General features: G+C 40.4%; 1 protein-coding gene across 13 annotated transcripts in view; it reads left to right on the forward strand.

The window, feature by feature from the left end:
• The window catches only part of CADPS (calcium dependent secretion activator), a 1450780-nt gene that overhangs the window by 343169 nt on the left and 1089503 nt on the right, over positions 1-18108 (forward strand). For all 13 annotated transcript variants that reach the window (XM_069206526.1, XM_069206531.1, XM_069206527.1 and 10 more), the window contains exon 3: positions 3637-3969. In XM_069206526.1, coding sequence (XP_069062627.1) covers positions 3637-3969 — 333 coding nt within the window. The remainder of the gene's footprint in view (positions 1-3636; positions 3970-18108) is intronic.

The raw sequence follows: 18108 nt of genomic DNA on the forward strand, positions 1-18108 counted from the left end.
TTTGATCATTCATTGAAAATGTCCCTAATAGTGGTCCAGTTTAATCTGTGCCACCTACATTCGCTGTGCTGAAAAAGCAAAGCGCATCTGCCCAGTTAGTGGGCGCCTTGCTGGTTTGAGTCATTGTGCATGCAAGTCTCGTACTTCAGCCTCCTGATGCCACCCTCGGCGCTGGTGTCTCCAAAGGTCAGAGTGTTTTACTAGAGGGAGTACATGTTAACATGAACGCTCAGCTCTCCGGGGCACTCGCCACTGTTCAGAGATGCATTCACACTAATGATCAAGCAAACTCAGTGGGATGAAAAGCTCCCTCTTCCTCACACCAAAGAATGTTACGTGCAAATGATCCGCCTGCTGCTTTAAGATGGGAGCAGTCCTTGTTTCACCAACATTTAAAGAAAACTAAATTGTAGCTGATTACCAACAAAAACATTAACCTAAAAAGAGTAAATAGGAAATGCTTATTTGGGAATATTTACAAAGTCTTGGAAAGCAGATAATGTTTAAGTGGTTGAATGTAATGTACATTGTATTTGTTCACACTTTTTAACAAATGGAGCAGAAAGGGACCCTTTTTAAACATATTTTTTAATTCACATTTTGCCATTTACTTTAGAAAAATGTACACATGAAATGACAATGCAAAAACGAAATATCAGCGATGTTATCATTTACTCAGGGACCCTAAGCACAAAACATATATACCTGATATGAATGAGATAATGAGTACACACAGGAGGTACATACAGTATTCTTTATAATGCAATAACTAGGTTGTAGGCTGCTGTAGCACATTTTGAACCTCACATTACAAAAAAAATATTCTAAACAAATCAGAAATATATAGTGCAGTAAGCAAGAGCTGAAAGACATCCCTTACTTTTGAATGAAATGGACTAGTAAAATAAACAACATTTTAAATGTTACATCGGAGTTAAAAAAACATATTTTCGGACCATGGTTATCTGATCTATGCAGATGTTCTTCGGTCCCTGTGGTTGAAGTAACGCCCACTCCATGAAGTATCTGATGTTATATAGTGTGTATTTATTTAAAATAGAATGGGGTTCTCTTGGTCAGAACAAACATAGTGGATAGGGCCTGGTCCTTTTTTCTCCTATTTACAATACTGTATTTTCTTGATTGTACTCTTTTGGACACTTTTCTTAGATAAGGAGAGGTTGGAAGTGAAAGGTGGCGTTTGAAAGCCAAAGCTGTAAAAATATATTAGGATAGCATTAAATATAAGTTTGGAAGTGAGACAAATAGTTTTTTTTTTCCTGCTTCGTGATATCTCTGTTCCTAACTCTAGCCAAGTGACATGTACAATCATACCTTTAAGTTACTTTTTCTTTCGTTTTCTGAATCTGCATCGTGAACTTGCCCTTTGCTATTTTCAGAACACTGTGTAAATAGGTAGATCACTGAATGTAGCTGGACATGGCCGTTCCGTGTTCCCTCCCGTTCATGATGAAGGACCAGACAAGGGTGAGGGTGGGACCGGGACTGGACTGCACTACAGCCTTCCCCCACAGTGATGGTACTGCTAGTTGGAATTTCTGTCTGGTAAGATTGGGTCCAGTGTTCCCGCACTTCGAAAATCTATATGCAGAAATACTGCCCAGTGAAATTCCACTCCACACACATCATAATAGGGGAAAAAGTGCACAAAGTGAATTGGGCAGTAGGGCAATATATATTTATATTGATCAAAGTAAAGAAGGCCCTATCTTCAAAGTTCTTTTCAACCTCCCAGTTCTTAATAATTGACTCTCCTCGCAGCCATAAATATTTTTACTGCTGCAGATGTCTCCCTCACGAGTGCAGATAAACCTACCTTAATAAATCCCACTCCAGGGGTTGTAAGTGGATGCCCCAAGTTGTAGTTTGCCTTAGATCTTTGAATACTCCTACAAACTTTTATGCTGGAAAGAATTCTCAAATTTCGGAAATGGTCATAGATTTTACTTTATCTAAGGGCTGGAGTAGCAAAGGGCCTGAGGATGGAAGGGGACCACCCAACATTTGGTGTTGTGTAGAAAAAAACGTTTTTTTCCAAGGGAAACATATTTTCCTCACAAAGAAAAAGGTGTACATTTGCACAGGGTGCTCCAATCTCACTGTATGGAATTCCAGGTGATGTAAAAATGTGCACAGCTCATGGTATAAGCCACGTGACATTCCCAGTTATATGCCCGAAATAATTCAGCTGGAACTGGAACTAGAACAACATTCCAGGCATTCTACTGTGAATGTTGGTGAAAGGGAATAATGTAAACTTTCATTTTTTAAGTCTATGGCTCAATGTTTCTTCTGGTTCATTTAATTATATTATCGGTCAGGAATCTTCTCAAATGTGTTTAAAGGTCAATGCACGTTTTGACCCCCTATTTTTCGAGACTCATCTTTCATTGCTGAATACTTCGTACACGTGTGCACCTAAAGTCATCCATCTTATACTAAGTTTTACATTGTGGCTAAGAATCCTAATGTCAATCAGTCGAACTGGGTGGACTTCAAACACTAAAGATGTCCATCTTTCTTGTATGGACGTATCATACTTAAAGCACTGAACAACTTCATGCATGAAGATGTGTATTTGCAACCTCTTGTCTCGTTCCAAATTATTGTCTCTTATGGGCAACAGGAGGTCGTCCTTAGCTTTGAAACCTAAAATTGTGAACATTAGCAGAATCCAGTGCTGCCCATCTCTTTCAGTCATGAAGCCTTTTCACACTCATCCTCCTCACGATTCCTCCACTACGCCCTTCCTGCTCGCTGTGACTTCATTTCTTTTAAAGGTGAGACCCCCTTGCATTCCCTGCTCCCTAGTGTCCCCTTGCACCTGTTTGGTTTATGCAATACTCCATCTCATTCCCACTGATGCACATTATGCCCTTGCCCCTCCTTTCTCCTTTTTTCCAGTGTAACTGTTATTCCTCTACCAATCTTTCCCTCCCACTTTTTCTTTTTTTGCTTACCTTATCCTCTTTTGGTCCTTCATCGTTAGTTTCTATTTTTTGTTTATACCAGACGTGGGATTTAAACCTGAGGTCCCTGATCCAAAAGCAGGCCCAGTATACCTTTTCTATGGACGTTTTTTGGATTTTCATGAAAAAGAAATATTGTCATTATGAATTTTCTCCAAAATGGACTTTTGTCAACCTAGTTTCATCAGGCTGAAGCTCTCTATTTCGAGGGTTTGTTATAATGAGAGAGAGAATACTACGCCTGCTGATAAGGCTCAACCAGCCTATTTAGCTCATCTGAACTTTGAATCACAGAGCAAACTTGGGATGGTCTAATAGTTGTTATGGTGGTATGGTCTTCTGTTGCTAATAACATTGCTTCAGCTAAGCCATTTAGCAATGTGCGCATCAGTCAAATACCTGCCAGTTGACTCATGTAAAGCCTTCAATATTCGAAATGGTCTGTAAAATAACATGCTCAAAGCAGTATCCTTATTTGCTAAAATTTGGAGTATTTTTAACTGTTTTAAATGCCTTTTTATGCAGTATTAGGAAAGTGGACTTATAGTGATACATGGCAGAAGCATAGTGAGAGTGTTGCATAGTTTAATTAACGTTGGTATTATTGGGCTAATTTCTTTCTTAAATTCTCTGTCTCTTCTTGTAGGTCTTTCTTAAAAGCGATCGTGTTGCCCGGATGGTACAGAGTGGCGGCTGCTCTGCTAATGATTCGCGCGAAGTATTTAAAAAGCATATTGAGAAGAGGGTGCGGAGTCTTCCTGAGATCGACGGTCTAAGCAAAGAAACTGTGTTGAGTTCATGGATGGCCAAGTTCGATGCCATCTACCGCGGGGAGGAGGATCCACGCAAACAACAAGCGAGGATGACGGCGAGTGCAGCCTCAGAACTCATCCTCAGCAAGGAGCAGCTGTACGAAATGTTCCAGCAGATCCTGGGGATCAAGAAGTTTGAGCATCAACTGCTATATAATGCTTGCCAGGTAGGAAGCCAAGCATGATTCACTAGAGGGGCTTTGTTCTTGACTTACAAGTGAATTATTTAATATAACCAAGACAAAAAATGCTGTGTATTGCTTTATGTTGATTATGTCTCCTTATGCAAGGCGTTCCATTGCCCTTGACATTGCAGAAATGGTCCTCAAGGGCTCATATGCAGCCAGGCGTTCCGGTTTCTCTAAATAAATATGCATGAGTCATATTTGCATATCACTGATCTTCTGTAAAATGGGATTTTTTACTCTACTTTTAATAATATCTATTACTGTTGGGACATCGTTAAGATCCCAAAGCTCATCTTAAAAAGGTAACAAGTGTTTCTGGGCATCCTTTGTGCGCCATATTTGTTCTTTTTAGAATACGAAGAGATTTACAGAATTGGGTTTACAGTTGAAGAAGTTCTACTGTTATTTTGCGCAGCTGTCATCAGGACGCTGACAAACCGCAAAATTATCATCCTTCAAGGGCACGTTCTTCCTTCACTTTTTCTGAAACCTGCATGTTACCCATAGTACGCAGGCGCTGTAATTAGAGGAATCTGATACATATTCCACTGTATCACATATCATTTAATACTTGAGGGTCAGAAATTATGTAATTATTTTGTATTTTGGTCACATTTTACGGCTGGTTTAGACTGAAAATTAAACATCAATATGTTGCTCGTATCATTTTGGTATATTTTGTTACTGAATGTCACATGGAGTGTGTTACCAATTTTCGACGGGCACATTTTTATATACCAGTTACTTTAATGGGATTTCTAGCATAATAGATTATACTAACAATAATTTATTAGTGCCCTCATTTGTAAATTAATAGCAGAGAGTAAGATTCTCCTCTGAAAGACGGGACGGCAAATATTATCTTTTTCACCAACCATATATGTATATTTTCAGACGAGTGAGATCAGTTATGATTAGCCTTTAAGAAGATAGTTCTAGAGCAAAATTTAATTTATTTATTTTTCGCTTTCTTTCATATGGCTGGAAGCGTTGTGAGGTTCACAGTGAATCACTTGGACAGTGCGGGCGCAGAGGTCTGTGGATCCCAAGGATGTTAGAGTTTGGGTACACGGAGGATAAGTTACTTTTCACTTTTTTGAACTTCATGTGACCTGGTTCACAGCAGTCAGTGAAGAAGAAAACAGTTCCTGGGTTGCATGTCAGTGAACATTTATCAAGATAGCTTGGTTGTGCCCCTTAATTGCTATGTATCTAAAGCAGAATACTTTGCAGTTTGCTCCCTCAGTGAGGAAAAGAAATGCAGGAATATCCTGCCACAGAGATGACTGGAGCGCTTTAGTCCATAGACGATCTGTATGACTTCACTTTTGGTGTTCTGCATTTGTTAGGCCACTGTGGTTCCATGTAGATTATGGGGGTTATTACAACTTTGGAGGAGGTGTTAATCCGTCCCAAAAGTGACGGTAAAGTGACGGATATACCACCAGCCGTATTACAAGTCCATTATATCCTATGGAACTCGTAATACGGCTGGTGGTATATCCGTCACATTTGGGACGGATTACCACCTCCTCCAAAGTTGTAATAACCCCCTATGTTTCAATAGTCAGCGAGAGGTATTGCCACCTACAAGCTAAACTGAGGAAGCTATAGAAGAGCAAGGGCTCCAATGGAAGTCTCAAAGGTGATGAACGACTGTCTTCATCTTCTTTTGAGTTTTTGGACAGACATGAGACTGTTAAAGGTGACACATAGATTATGCACCTCAGAGAAGGCTTAATGGGTTGTGTAAATGCTCAGATTCCAGTGCTGCTTGGAATACAGACAAGTACCTCTTCAGGTTTCAAAAGCCCCCTGACTAACTGTTCAGTTCTGGAAGTCTCTTAGGCAATCTGCAATTTTGCCAGTGTCACCTAGATTCTCCCTGATGTTTGAGCTGTATCTGGCTGTTGTCAGTGTCCAAGGGCAACATTATACTGTAAGAAATACAGGTGATTATAAAATTATGTGAACTAAAAAGAAAATTTCAATAGAGCTAACTTCTTTAGCATCCCACATATGAAGTTGGTTATTGAGGACTGTTGATTTCTGTCAAATTATTATCAGCGTATGGGAACTGACAACTAGTTTTGTCATACTTTGCACTATTATCCACTTGTTCTTATGTAGAAATCAGTTGCTAGAAATCATTATGCCATGATTTTTACCCATCTGAAGGCTAATAGTGGCCTAAATGTTAAGCAGGATTTTGGGTTGTTTAATAGGAGAACATTTCTTGTATTATATTTATTGGTTTTGTATAGAAATCCTGACTCTTTGCAGGTTCCAAGCAATTTTCCTTGGAGTAGTGGGAAATAATTTATAATAAAAAAATATGAAACAACAAGAAGGCAAGTGGGAAAAATTAAATACTAGAAATTGGTTCACATGCTTTGTGTAATATGGAAATCTTTCAGCTTATCTGCATTTACTAAAATCTGTTTAGCAGCAAATTTCCAAGGGCAGGGTTTCTAAAGAGTGATGCCCTGTGAATTCAGAGATCACCTCCCAACTGTGTCTAGTTGACTGGAGCAGGTAAATCTTAATTCTCTTACCAGGGACGAGAGGGAGGTGTTATCATCAAAAGACAATGACAAGTGCAGCTCTGAGCGCTTAGGTATGTGGTTCATCACTTTTCAGATCTCCCCAATGTTCTGGTTGGGAGGGATACAAACATATCATTGCAGTAGTCAATACAGAAGACGTCACTGTGAGGACAAGTGTCAGACTTTGGAGTGTTCACAATAGGGGTAGTATCCCACAGAGGATATAAAGATGCAATGACACATTCTTTAATACATTGCTTACTTGTGAGATGAATCAAATGCTAAGGTTCTCAGAAGTTTACGCATAAAACAGATTTGTATTTGCCACTGCCCAGGGTGTGGGGCGTGTCAGAAAACAGCACATTGAGGTACATGAAAAAGTAACATGGTCTCCATTTAAGCTGTTGTCTGGCAAAGAGTCAGTTTAGAAATGTTGGGTTTTCCCTTACCATTTTTCAATTACCATGCACTAAAGAAATGTGAAGCTTCATATGGACACTTGCCGATTGTGGTCTGGCACAAGAGATGTTATTGTCTGGGAGACATAAAATCCTATTTTTTCATGATGTGTGTGAGCTGCTGATAACTTCATGAAGTAGTTTACTACTGCTCCTTCTATTGTTGAAGCAGAAATTCATGGGTGAATTAAGACTTGTGATGCACCAGGTTTAAGGCAATTCAAGCTCTCATTATGAGTGTCCCTATAAATGGTCCAGGTTTTCCCTATCCCTGAAGTTACCAATAATACTCTACAAGTTAAACCCTAAGATTCCAAAAAGAAATTAGAAAATGCCAGATAAATCGCTAATTATGGGTCGGATTCTCCCTGTAATTCCTCCTTTCCCTGTACTTTCAAACAGAGATTTCAGCTGTTTCTCCAAGTGAAAGTAAAGACATTTGCAGTGTTCCAGCAGATTCAGTAATGCTGACGGGCCAGCAACAGGAGTGACCAGTCGAAATGAAGACCTCGGAGGTGAAGAATGATGAATGAACATGCATTGCCTTGATCCCTGACACTGAGCAGTTATTCTCTTATCTTCCTAAATTGTTTTTTCACACACCAATGTGGACAGAACCCTAACTAATTCTTGTTGGAGGTTGAGTTGTAACAGCAGTCTAAAGTTTATTAATGTAATTTTTAAATCTGTTGACATGTTTCAGTTCTATGAGATGTTGCTAAATCCCAGAGTTGGCCAACTTAAGCAACATTTCTATGAACTTAAGTAGTAAAGAACTCAAGTATAAGCAATCATGAACTTGTATGGGAAACATATCAGTTAAAAACACCAGGTACTTCTAAACCCTTTAGCTTTGGTAGTGATTCAGCAGAGATATGTCTGTCACCTTGCTTGGCTGGCTCAACCAACATTTTCACAAATTAAGAATTGAAGATTCGGACTGAATAAAGAGGGGAATACATCTGATAACAGGAAAACGTTCAACACAAAGACACCCGCTCCTTTGACAAATTGAAAAAAAAAAAAAATTCAATGCCATATTGTCAGAGTACAATCACAAGCATAAACTCAGAACCTCCATATGCCCTAATCTGTCCTCCTCAGAGAAAGAAGAGGGTACCTGCCCTCCATGAATGGATGGTGGTTTAAAGGGCAGGTCCGGTAGATGGTTAAACCGGAGCTGAATTTGAGCCAATGGTTGCCAGTGGGGGGCATAAGCACTCATTTTTGGAGACCAGCATTTATTTTCCTCATCTAATATATCTTGTGAGCATGAGAGGTTAAACACATAAAGAGAAAAAGGAGAAAAATAAAGACCTAAAACCATCACAAAAGGAGAAATGAGGAATCTGTACGATTTAAGTGAAGGGGCAGGGAGTGTCTGGTGGCGCATTAAAGAGGCAGGGGGTAGATTGAAGACAGTGCAGCCTTGGTATTCGATGTGCTGACGTTTAAGAGCATCAGCCGAGGTCTCCTGAGCAGAGCGTTCGGTGCTAATACTCTTTATTTTACAAGTTAAGCACTGGGTTTAGCAACTAAAGTATGAGCTCAAATGCGTCACAGAGTTGAACTGCATTAAAAAAGTTAGTCCTAAATTTAACAGCAACAGGCTTCTCCTGTGGGTCACATTGTAACTATCATTGTATTTAGTGAATATTTACATCCACTTTCTATTTTGGAGAAACATTTTGGACAGTTTATGGCACAAATATTCACCATAGAATTAAGAGTGGAAAAATGTTGTTAATCTGAGTCTTAGTCACAGTGAAAATATGCACAAATATGCATAAATTATGTTTTATTTTTATCTTACTGTGCTTTATTGCCCCAAGATATTAACATTCTGGAAAACGCACATCATCTGGCTGTGTATATTTTCAACAGAAGTTCGCTCACAATTTAAACCAGTACCTAATTTAAACCTGCTCAGGACAGTACACTAGTAGAGCCAGATTGTGAACCTAAAGCAGCCCCTCTCCCGTTGTCTTCTTGTGCAATCTCTCGTTCCATCCATCCATTCTGTCTCTCTCTCCCTTCTCTTCTCTTCTCTTCTCTTCTCTTCTCTTCTCTTCTCTTCTCTTCTCTTCTCTTCTCTTCTCTCTCATCGCTTTCTCTCTACCTTCCTCCTCCTTCCTTCTCTCTCTTGAAGCCTTCGCCATGCATGCCGTATTTTAACGTCAGGGAGCTGGGGAAAGTGACACAAGGAGCCACCTTGGGCTTTCCAAACCAGCCACCAAGGGCTCCAGCCCACCTGGGAAATGCCAAGCAGAATAAAAGGTCTGTCCTGCTCTGTACACTAGATAAAAACTGCATGCCCCAAAATCCATTTCGGTTGCAGGGGTGCTTTATAAGTGTCATAGGTGTTGCAGATTTCTGCACATCCCTCTGTGAATGATGAATTTACTGAAATCTGTGCTGGTCACACCCATGACTTTGATCCTAGCAAGCTCAATGACAAGGAAGATTTTGTTTGACCTGTTGGTGCTGCTAATCTGGACCTGCTTATTGGTACCCCTTTCACACCCACTTGATCCCTGACTTCAGAGTTCCTGTAAACAATGGAATCAAAAGAAAGTAAACACATAGCTAAGGTCATTGTTTATTCTCAGTAGCTTTCACTCCTTTACCCTTCCTTTGGTCCATCCGCTGTAAACAGGAAGATTAGGGATGGCACGAGGGGTCATCCCTGTGATGTCATTATGGGTCAAAGCGTGGGTGATGTCCTTTTCCTCTATGTGTTGAGATCCAGGATTTAGAGAGATCCTGCTAGAGAAAGAAGGTGCGAGAGAGAGAGAGAGAGAGAGAGAGAGAGAGAGTGAGAAAGAATGAGAAAAAAACAGATAGTTGGAAGATTGACTTAGAGTGTAAAGGAGAGGCCTAAAATGAAACAAACATTGTCAAAGCTAATAGGTCTTCCCTATGTGAGATTTATTGGTTTTGCTAAATTGTTTTAGCTATGTGGCAAATGACTGAAAGTAATGTAAAAAAGAGCTGTGTGACACAGCCAGCACTGTCTGCATTATACCACTTTTTTATTTTCAATTATGCTGCACCAAAGCTAACACTGCTATATAAAATATTGACAAAGCCAGTAGGCCTTGCATAGGTGGGACCTATCGGCTTTGTCAATGCTTGGTATGGAATGCAATGGTTTAAGGTATAGGTATAAGTGTTTACAACAGCTGAAGTATTAATGTTATAGAATGGAGAATACTCTTGCCAAGGTGTTACCTTGTCCAGATTCAAAAGCATTTTAGTACCATACAAAAACTTTCAAATGTGCCATATAAATGTGCTAAATGTACACAAGTTATAGGTAGATAGAAAAGTCCAATGGGTTACAGCTTTTATTACAGTGATGTGTTAGGCTATGTGTTACTTTGGGTGCAATGTTTACAAAAGATTCAAAAAAGCACTCCTGACTTCTTGTTTAATAGTAAAATATAGAAATAATTGGTGTTCATTGGGTTTCATAGAGCTTTTGGATCCGGTGCCACTGCACTTGCTGCACCATCCAAATCATGGCCGCTAGTGCTTGGAAGGTGACTGCACTTGTGACCGCTCCTTCAGTGGTAAATTATTGCAATAATCGGTGCTTGGTGGAATTCCTAGAGCTTTTGGCCCCTGTGCTACTGTACCTGCTGCACCATCTAAATTGTGGGCCTTTGTGCTGCAAGGTAACTGTGCTTGGGACTGTTTGTCCAGAGGCAACATATAGCAATAATTGGTGCTCAGTGGGTTTCCTAGAGATTTTTCCTACTGTGCCACTCTACCTGCTGTACCATCTGAATCATGGCCCTAGTGCTTGCAAGGTAACTGCGCTTGGGTCTGTTTGTTCAGTGGCAACATATAGCAATAATCGGTGTTCGGTGGGTTTTCTAGAGCTTTTGGCCCCTGTGCCACTGCACCTGCTGCACCATCCAAATCTTGGCCCTTGTGCCTGTAGGGTTACTGTGCTTGGGACTGCTTGATTAAGTGGCAACACCTAGCAATAAACGGTGCTCAGTGGGTTTCCTATTGTTTTTGGCCCCTGTGCCACTGCACCTGCTGTACCATCCAAATCATGGCCATAGTGTCTGCAGGGTAACTGCACTTGTGACCGCTTGTTATAGTAACCTATAGCAATAATCAGTGGGTTTCCTGGTGCTTTTGGCCCCTGTGCCACTGCACCTGCTGCACCATCCAAATCATGGCCCTAGTGCCTGAAAGGTAACATGAGAAAATTGTTCATATCCAGTAATGTTATGTGTTCTGAAAAAGGCACAATTGCTGACGGAATACATAAATATTTTGTAGGTAAGCAAACAAAAAAGCTTTCATAAAAAGTGCCTTTAAAGTATCCAACTCTCCAAAACAAGTTGTCACAGATATCATAAATAAAGCATGTGCTTTACACATCAAAGTGAAAACCAACATTGTTAAATTGTGTTAGAACGTGGCTAGCTCTTTTCTGTGAAAATAATTTTTCCTGTGCTTGACAGTGAATGAGCCACAAACAGTGCAAATTGTCATAGATCACCTTATGTAAAGCTGATGCTGAGACTAAAATGGTGGTTTGCACTCTATCCCAAACTAAATGGACTCAAAGAAGAAGACTTTTGCAAAAAACATGAAAATGTTTTGTGCAGATGCAGAAAACAATACCTTTTGTGGTGGGTATGTCTAAAATAAAATAGAAAAAGCATTGGCTATGCCAATAGGTCTCGCATTTGCGACAATTAGAGCTATTGGTGTTGTAAATTCCAATGTCTTTAATTTATGTTTTTGGTTTGGAGTGTAGTGGATGTTTGTATTGTGTAGCTGAATTAGGCATTTTGTTTTGGAATGGTTAGTTGTGGAATTGTGTGTGGTTCATTTGTGTTGTGTATAGCTGATTTGTGTAATAGTATTATGTGGATGTGAGATTTGCATAGAATAGATAGGAAGACAGCTAGTGATATCTTGTGAATGATTTTAAGAGAGCAGTAGCACATGTGTGAAAGAGTGAAAAAAGGGTACAGTATGCAACAGACAAATAAAGTAATAGTGTTTGTGTACGTGCAACTTTCAGAAGAGGAGTAGAATGTGCGTTTTAGTGATGTTAAGTTTGAAAACTTATAGGAATGAAAGTGTGTTTGAAGTTTTGATTTTAACTTTTTGAGAGAGGTGGGAACAGTGTGTGAGAGCAAGAGACAGTGGTGAGAGAGTATGAAAGAGAAAGGGACTTTGGTTTTGTTAATTAAATTGTATTTACTCAAAGTTAGTGTAGTTGTAACTTTTTGCAACTTGTTTTTAATTATGTTTGAGAGAAAAAGTAAGAAATGGTAAGTGTATGTGTTGAGAGTGAGACAGTAAGCATTATACTTTTAGTGTGTGAGAGATTTTGAGAAAGGAAACAAGTATTTGTGTTGAACTAATTAAAACAGAGTACAGTTGGGGAGGGCTGGTTCGTGGAGTGGAGAGAAGAGAGAAGAGGAGGGGAGAGAGGGATGGGGTTATTCTGCAAGGAGCCTAGAGCAGTTTGGGGGTCCTGCAGAATGGAGAATGGAGCTGGGACTGTGGGTGAAGAGAAGGACATCTTCAAAGAGCGGCAGTGGGGATGGGAGCTGCTGCTGAGGGAGACATGACTAATGGGAAGCACAGAGAGTGTCTTGCTCAATCGGAGAAGCTCTGTGCGAAATCCGTCAATATTTCAACCACATCGCTAAAAATGCAATCACCATTTGTACTTAATTGAGTAATGTTTGTCTGCAAACTATTAAAAGGTCAATGAAGCTAACTGTAAAATGCTGCTCCCCATTAAACAGTGTAATAGCTTTATAATACTGAAAACAACGAAACTACAGGCCTGCTGGTAACTCTTATGCATGTTTCTTTTTACTCAGCAAAGGGGTTCCCATTTATCAAGCAGATATATTAGTCCATGGTGAGCTGTACATTACAGTTAGCGGCATTGTCCTTTTAGTAAACTGTCAGCAAACCATATTAAAATGAATACAAAGGGAGGCCATTTACAGCTGCAGTTAAAGTACTGACCGATTCTGCACAAAACTTCTGTTTTGTTGACAGATTATTTAAATGTTCCTAAACAGTGGGCAGAAGTAACTAACTGTACCCAATTTATCAGCTGTGCAAAGAAATATTATTTTTACATCAGAAACTGAACATTAGTATTATTTCTCTCTTGGGTGCCGCCGGCTGCCCTCGAACCTCTGGTGCCTGAAGGTACATGGTAATGCGTTGCCTTATGCTGCCTAATGCCATTATACATCACTTTGTAGCTCGCAGTCTGAGAACTGTGATGAGCAGGTCATGAGTTTGAATACTGGCAAGGCCAACTCAATCTTTCATCTTTCTAGCAGAGGTAAATCTAGTACTGTTAAAATGGATAATTATTACGTGTTTTATTTACAGTGCTTTTCAATGGTAGAATTATGGTATAGGAGCAATGTAAAAAAATAAGGATTATGTTTTATATCTAGATTCTCGAATAACACAAGTGATCCACTTGTTTTAAAACAAGTGACCATTGCAAATTGTTGTGGAACACTTGTGAGCGCCCAGTCCGTTGTACAGCTGGAGCAAACGTAGTTACTGTTGAAACCTCCGCAGTACCAATTGTGTATGCACGTTCTTCTTCTTTACACCACTCTCGCACTGTGCATGCAGTGCTTGTATCCTCGAGAAGTCCCCCAGTTGTATCTACAATCTTAAGAAAGCAGAAAAAACGGAGCGCCAGATGTTAATGCTGAGTCGCACAAAGGCAGCAGATTACATAGTGCTTTACACATAATACTTGTGTCATTAAGTCTTTCTTTCATTTCCACTGCGGTAGCTATATTTGTAAATAAATTGCTAATTTGATCCTGTCAAGGCGCATTGTTTCCTTGCTGGTATGTTCAAAACTGCGAGTAGAATGTATATGAGCTAATGAGTTAGATTAGCGTGGCCTGTTCTTTCTTTTATCTGATTTAATTGTCAAAGTGTTTGTTTTTTGCAAACTGATAAGCACATCTTTAGTGTTTAACGCAATACAAATGATAACATATTTGGCTACAAATCCTTGGTATGTTTTGGAAGGAGAAAATGACCTTTTCCCCTGATGTTCTTTTGATGCATACGGCGTGCAGTAAGTGCTAACTCAGGATTCTGTTATTTTTTATATCCATTTGTATTAGTTGACCTTGAACCGCAGAGTGCAGTCAAACATATTTGCTTGCACTGCATGTTGGCCGCTGAACGTGTTCTACAAAACACTTTCAAAGTCTGTTTAGCTATGATGGAAACCGTTTCTAAGCAAGGAAATGTTGTCAGGAATCTTTCATTTAACCTCTGCCGTATATGAGCCGCAAGCCTCGAATGTAAACAACAGCAGGCTTGTGCAATGTTAAAAGAACTCGCTAAGGCCCTTGTTACAAGTTTGGTGGGAAATAATGAGGTACCCCACAGTAAGTTATTTACCTCAGATGGTTAATACCTCCTATTCTGACGTTTTAACTTACAGAGATGCATAACAGATGGAATCGGTATTTATTCCACCAGATTCCATACGTTTTGGATTTTTTTATGGGCCTTTTTAACACCCAGTACCTTTTGGCAGGTTTGACCTCCTGGAATCTATCTGGGGAAAACCGCAGGTGAGTGATAGAAGCATTTGAACAGTGATCAAAATTAAGAATTGTACTTCTTTGTAATTTCAAGGAAGTGATAAGACTTTGGCGGACACACACAGGCCCTCACTGGGAGTAGCCCAACAACTGATGTGATATTGATGTTTATCACACCAAAATGTGCCCATTCTTTTCGAGCAGTTTGCTCTCTATAACTATCAGCACATTTGAGCGGTCGAAATTTGCCACAAAACGCAAAATTGTGCTCGGTGCTGTAACACCTGTTGGTAGTGCATTACAGCCAATATATTAGTGTAAAGGGTGTGTGGGACACCACCTATATAAAATATCCTCCAGTTATAGATGGCATAAAAACAGCTCAGGGATATTTCAGCCTTCATAGTTGTCTTTTATCAGATTTATTTTCTAAATGATCAAAATAGTCATCCTATACTATGTATGTCCCAGACTCAGGACCCTTACCCAATCAATTCGACCTCAAAATTACTCTGCGAAGCCCATTTCAGCAAGTCCTTATGCCAGTCCGTCCACAAAGGGGCTTTATTGGATTTCCACGCCATGGTGATACAGCGTTTTGCCAACACCAAGGGTAGGCTTAGAAAATTGTTACCATGTTTCATCTTTTTTTGTCATGGGGTGTGAGTCCACTAAGCAAAGCACTGGATTAAAGAGGAGTATTCTGTGTCGTTTCCAACAATATATGTAATATGTTGAAACAGTGATGAGCTATCTTCCAACAGTGCCAGACCATGTGGTAGAAATCAGCCACCGCATCTCGGCACCTTGGACAGACTTTCAAGGAGCCAGTGCATGCGTCCAATGAGTTTCAGTGTCAGATAGGTGCAATGCAGGAAGTTATATTGAGTAAAGTGCAGTCTTGCAGTTTTCCACTTCTTTTCATTGATCCTAAACACCTCTTCCTCACCTACTTTTTAACTCTCCCTCCACCTTGCCTGCCCACACTGGTTAGGTGCCCCTGTGGGGGATTGTTCACACTAAAGTAAAGCCTGGTACATTTTTGTGTCTGCATGTCTACTGTGTCCGTGTGTCAAGAATATCAACAATACATTTGTTATGTCTGACATGTCATGCACATTTCCCTACATTTTATCATCACCCTGGCAATGCAGAGTATAGAAGGAACTACCTCGGACGAGTCTTTTTGTGTCCATTAAAATATGACTTTTCCTTCCTCAGCCAGGTCACCCCACACCTCCAGTCTAACTTCTCCCAAATTAATGGCGAGAATACCACGTGTATCTGTTTACATCTAGGTAAAGACCAAATGGGCAGGTCGGGGGAGAAAGCGATTGTCACAGGAACAGTATGTACATGTACATGTGTGGGCGTGTCCAGCCTTATATTTCTTTTAATAATGTATTTATAAGGTGACATGACTAGGGTAACCATTGATTACCCTTAGAGATGGACACAAATCTTTGGACTCAGATAGGAGTGTGATAACGCCTAACAAGCATCATTGACAATGTAAAATCAATAAACTTTACTTTCAATTTTGGAGCCAATAATTTATACGCACAATGACCTATGCGGCCATGAATCACAACCAATTTAATAAAGTTCAAACATTTATTGCCCTTTAGATTAACATCCTAAAATCATGTAAATCAAACACAAGACCACGTTATAAAAGTACAAGAATAACACAGCCAACCAAACCCTCGAAAGAATCTTAACCTAGACAGAATATTTAAAATTAAGCATTCAAAAACCACCATGCAGTAAAAAACAACAACAGATGAATGTTTGAAGCAGAATAACTTTAGGTATCACAGATTAATTATTTAAATTAAACTATATGAAACAGTCAAATTTAGAATCTGGCATCCTTAACTATCACCCTGATTCGATAAGCATGTTGGGCTTCACGCAAAAAGAAAAGAAGATAAAAATTATTTTGGAAAAACATCTGACTATGGCGCTAACCAAAAATAACATAAATATAAAAATCTGCAAGAAAGACAAAAGCACAATTGGTAAAACCGCTACTAAATGGATCGGCAAGCAGCAATGTCTTCATCAGGGGAGCATCTTCTGGTCTTCTTCATTGGACAATGATATAATTGTCAGGTTTTATTTTTGGCTTTCCGTCCAGGCCAGCGGGAGATGGCGTGCGGCCTCGGTTCTTGCAAGTCCAGCGCTGGCCAAGGTAGGGGCTACCCCTTCTGGAAGCCACAGTGCTACTGACAGTAATACACCACTACAGTCCGTGCCCTCCAGAAGGAGCCCCAGAGGAAAAACCCCATAGGGAAAAACCTCCAGACAGGAACTCCTTAGAAGAAAAGGAGGACACATGAGAAATCAGAACCTTAATGCCAGGAAAAACTCAGGAAGAACAGAGGAAAAAAAGGAGCAAAAACTGGATTCTGAATAGAAGACCAGCTGAAGCGTGACCACCACAGGAGAAGTGTTGCAACGCAAAGAGAAGAGAATTCAATCCCCTTATATACCTCTAGACAAGAAGTGACAAACAGGAAGAGAAAAAACAGCCATCCTGGATTGGGAAAGGGTTATAGGACTAGATAGGAAAAGCACCACAGTAAGAAGGGAAGCAGATGCATGCAGGGAACCAGAAAAGAGAAAGGTATGCTGGGAGAGACAGGAAAAAATGGCTACCAGAAGATAGAGGAAAAGGAGAAGGACAAGGAGTGGGCACCAGGTGAGTGGAAGGTTCAGGGGGGAGGGCCAGCGGGCATCCAAAATTAATATCCGTGCTGTGCACAACGCGCAGCAAGAACCGAAGCCCAAAACTGGGCTCCCACTCCCGCAGCAGCAGAGAGAAAGGCTTGAGGCCGGAAGAAAGGGGCGCAGCGGGCCCGTGACTCGTAAAATGGACCGCAGCCCCCGCCGCGGGTCCCCGCGACGTGACAGTAGGCCCCTCCCTGAAGCCCCAGGTTTGTGGGGGAAAAGGCAGAAAAAACAAAGGACTCAGAGAGAGGCATGCACCGAAGAGTCATCCTCCCAGGAGCATGCACTCATAGGATAGCCCTTGCAATGTATGAGATATTGAAGATGTCCCCAGAAATACCAGGAGTCACAGATCTCCTAGATCTCGTATTTTGGCTCATTGTCAACCAATTGAGGAGGACAGCAGAATTGTCTGTGAAAAGGATCAGGTACATATGGTTTAAGCTGAGATACGTGAAATACTGGATGTATTTTCCAAGTCTGAGGTAGACGAAGACGAACAGAGACAGGATTGATCTTTTGAAGAACCAGAAAAGGCCATAATACTGGGGTTTGAACTTATTCTGGGATAACCCGAGAGGTAAAAACTTTGAGGAAAGCCAGACCTTATCATTGATTTGATAGGACGGAGCCTCACAGCGTCTCTTGTTAGCCATTCTTTTCATGTGTATTTTGGTGGCTTGAAGATTAGAATGTATGGCACGTTGTATGGTGCGTAGTCGTCAAACAAACGTTGTGATGGCAGGAAAAGTAACTGATTATCTGAGTATAACAGGAAAGGCCTTAGGATGAAAC

Source organism: Pleurodeles waltl, chromosome 9 (genome assembly GCF_031143425.1).
Source record: "Pleurodeles waltl isolate 20211129_DDA chromosome 9, aPleWal1.hap1.20221129, whole genome shotgun sequence".
NCBI classification, from domain to species: Eukaryota; Metazoa; Chordata; class Amphibia; order Caudata; family Salamandridae; genus Pleurodeles; species Pleurodeles waltl.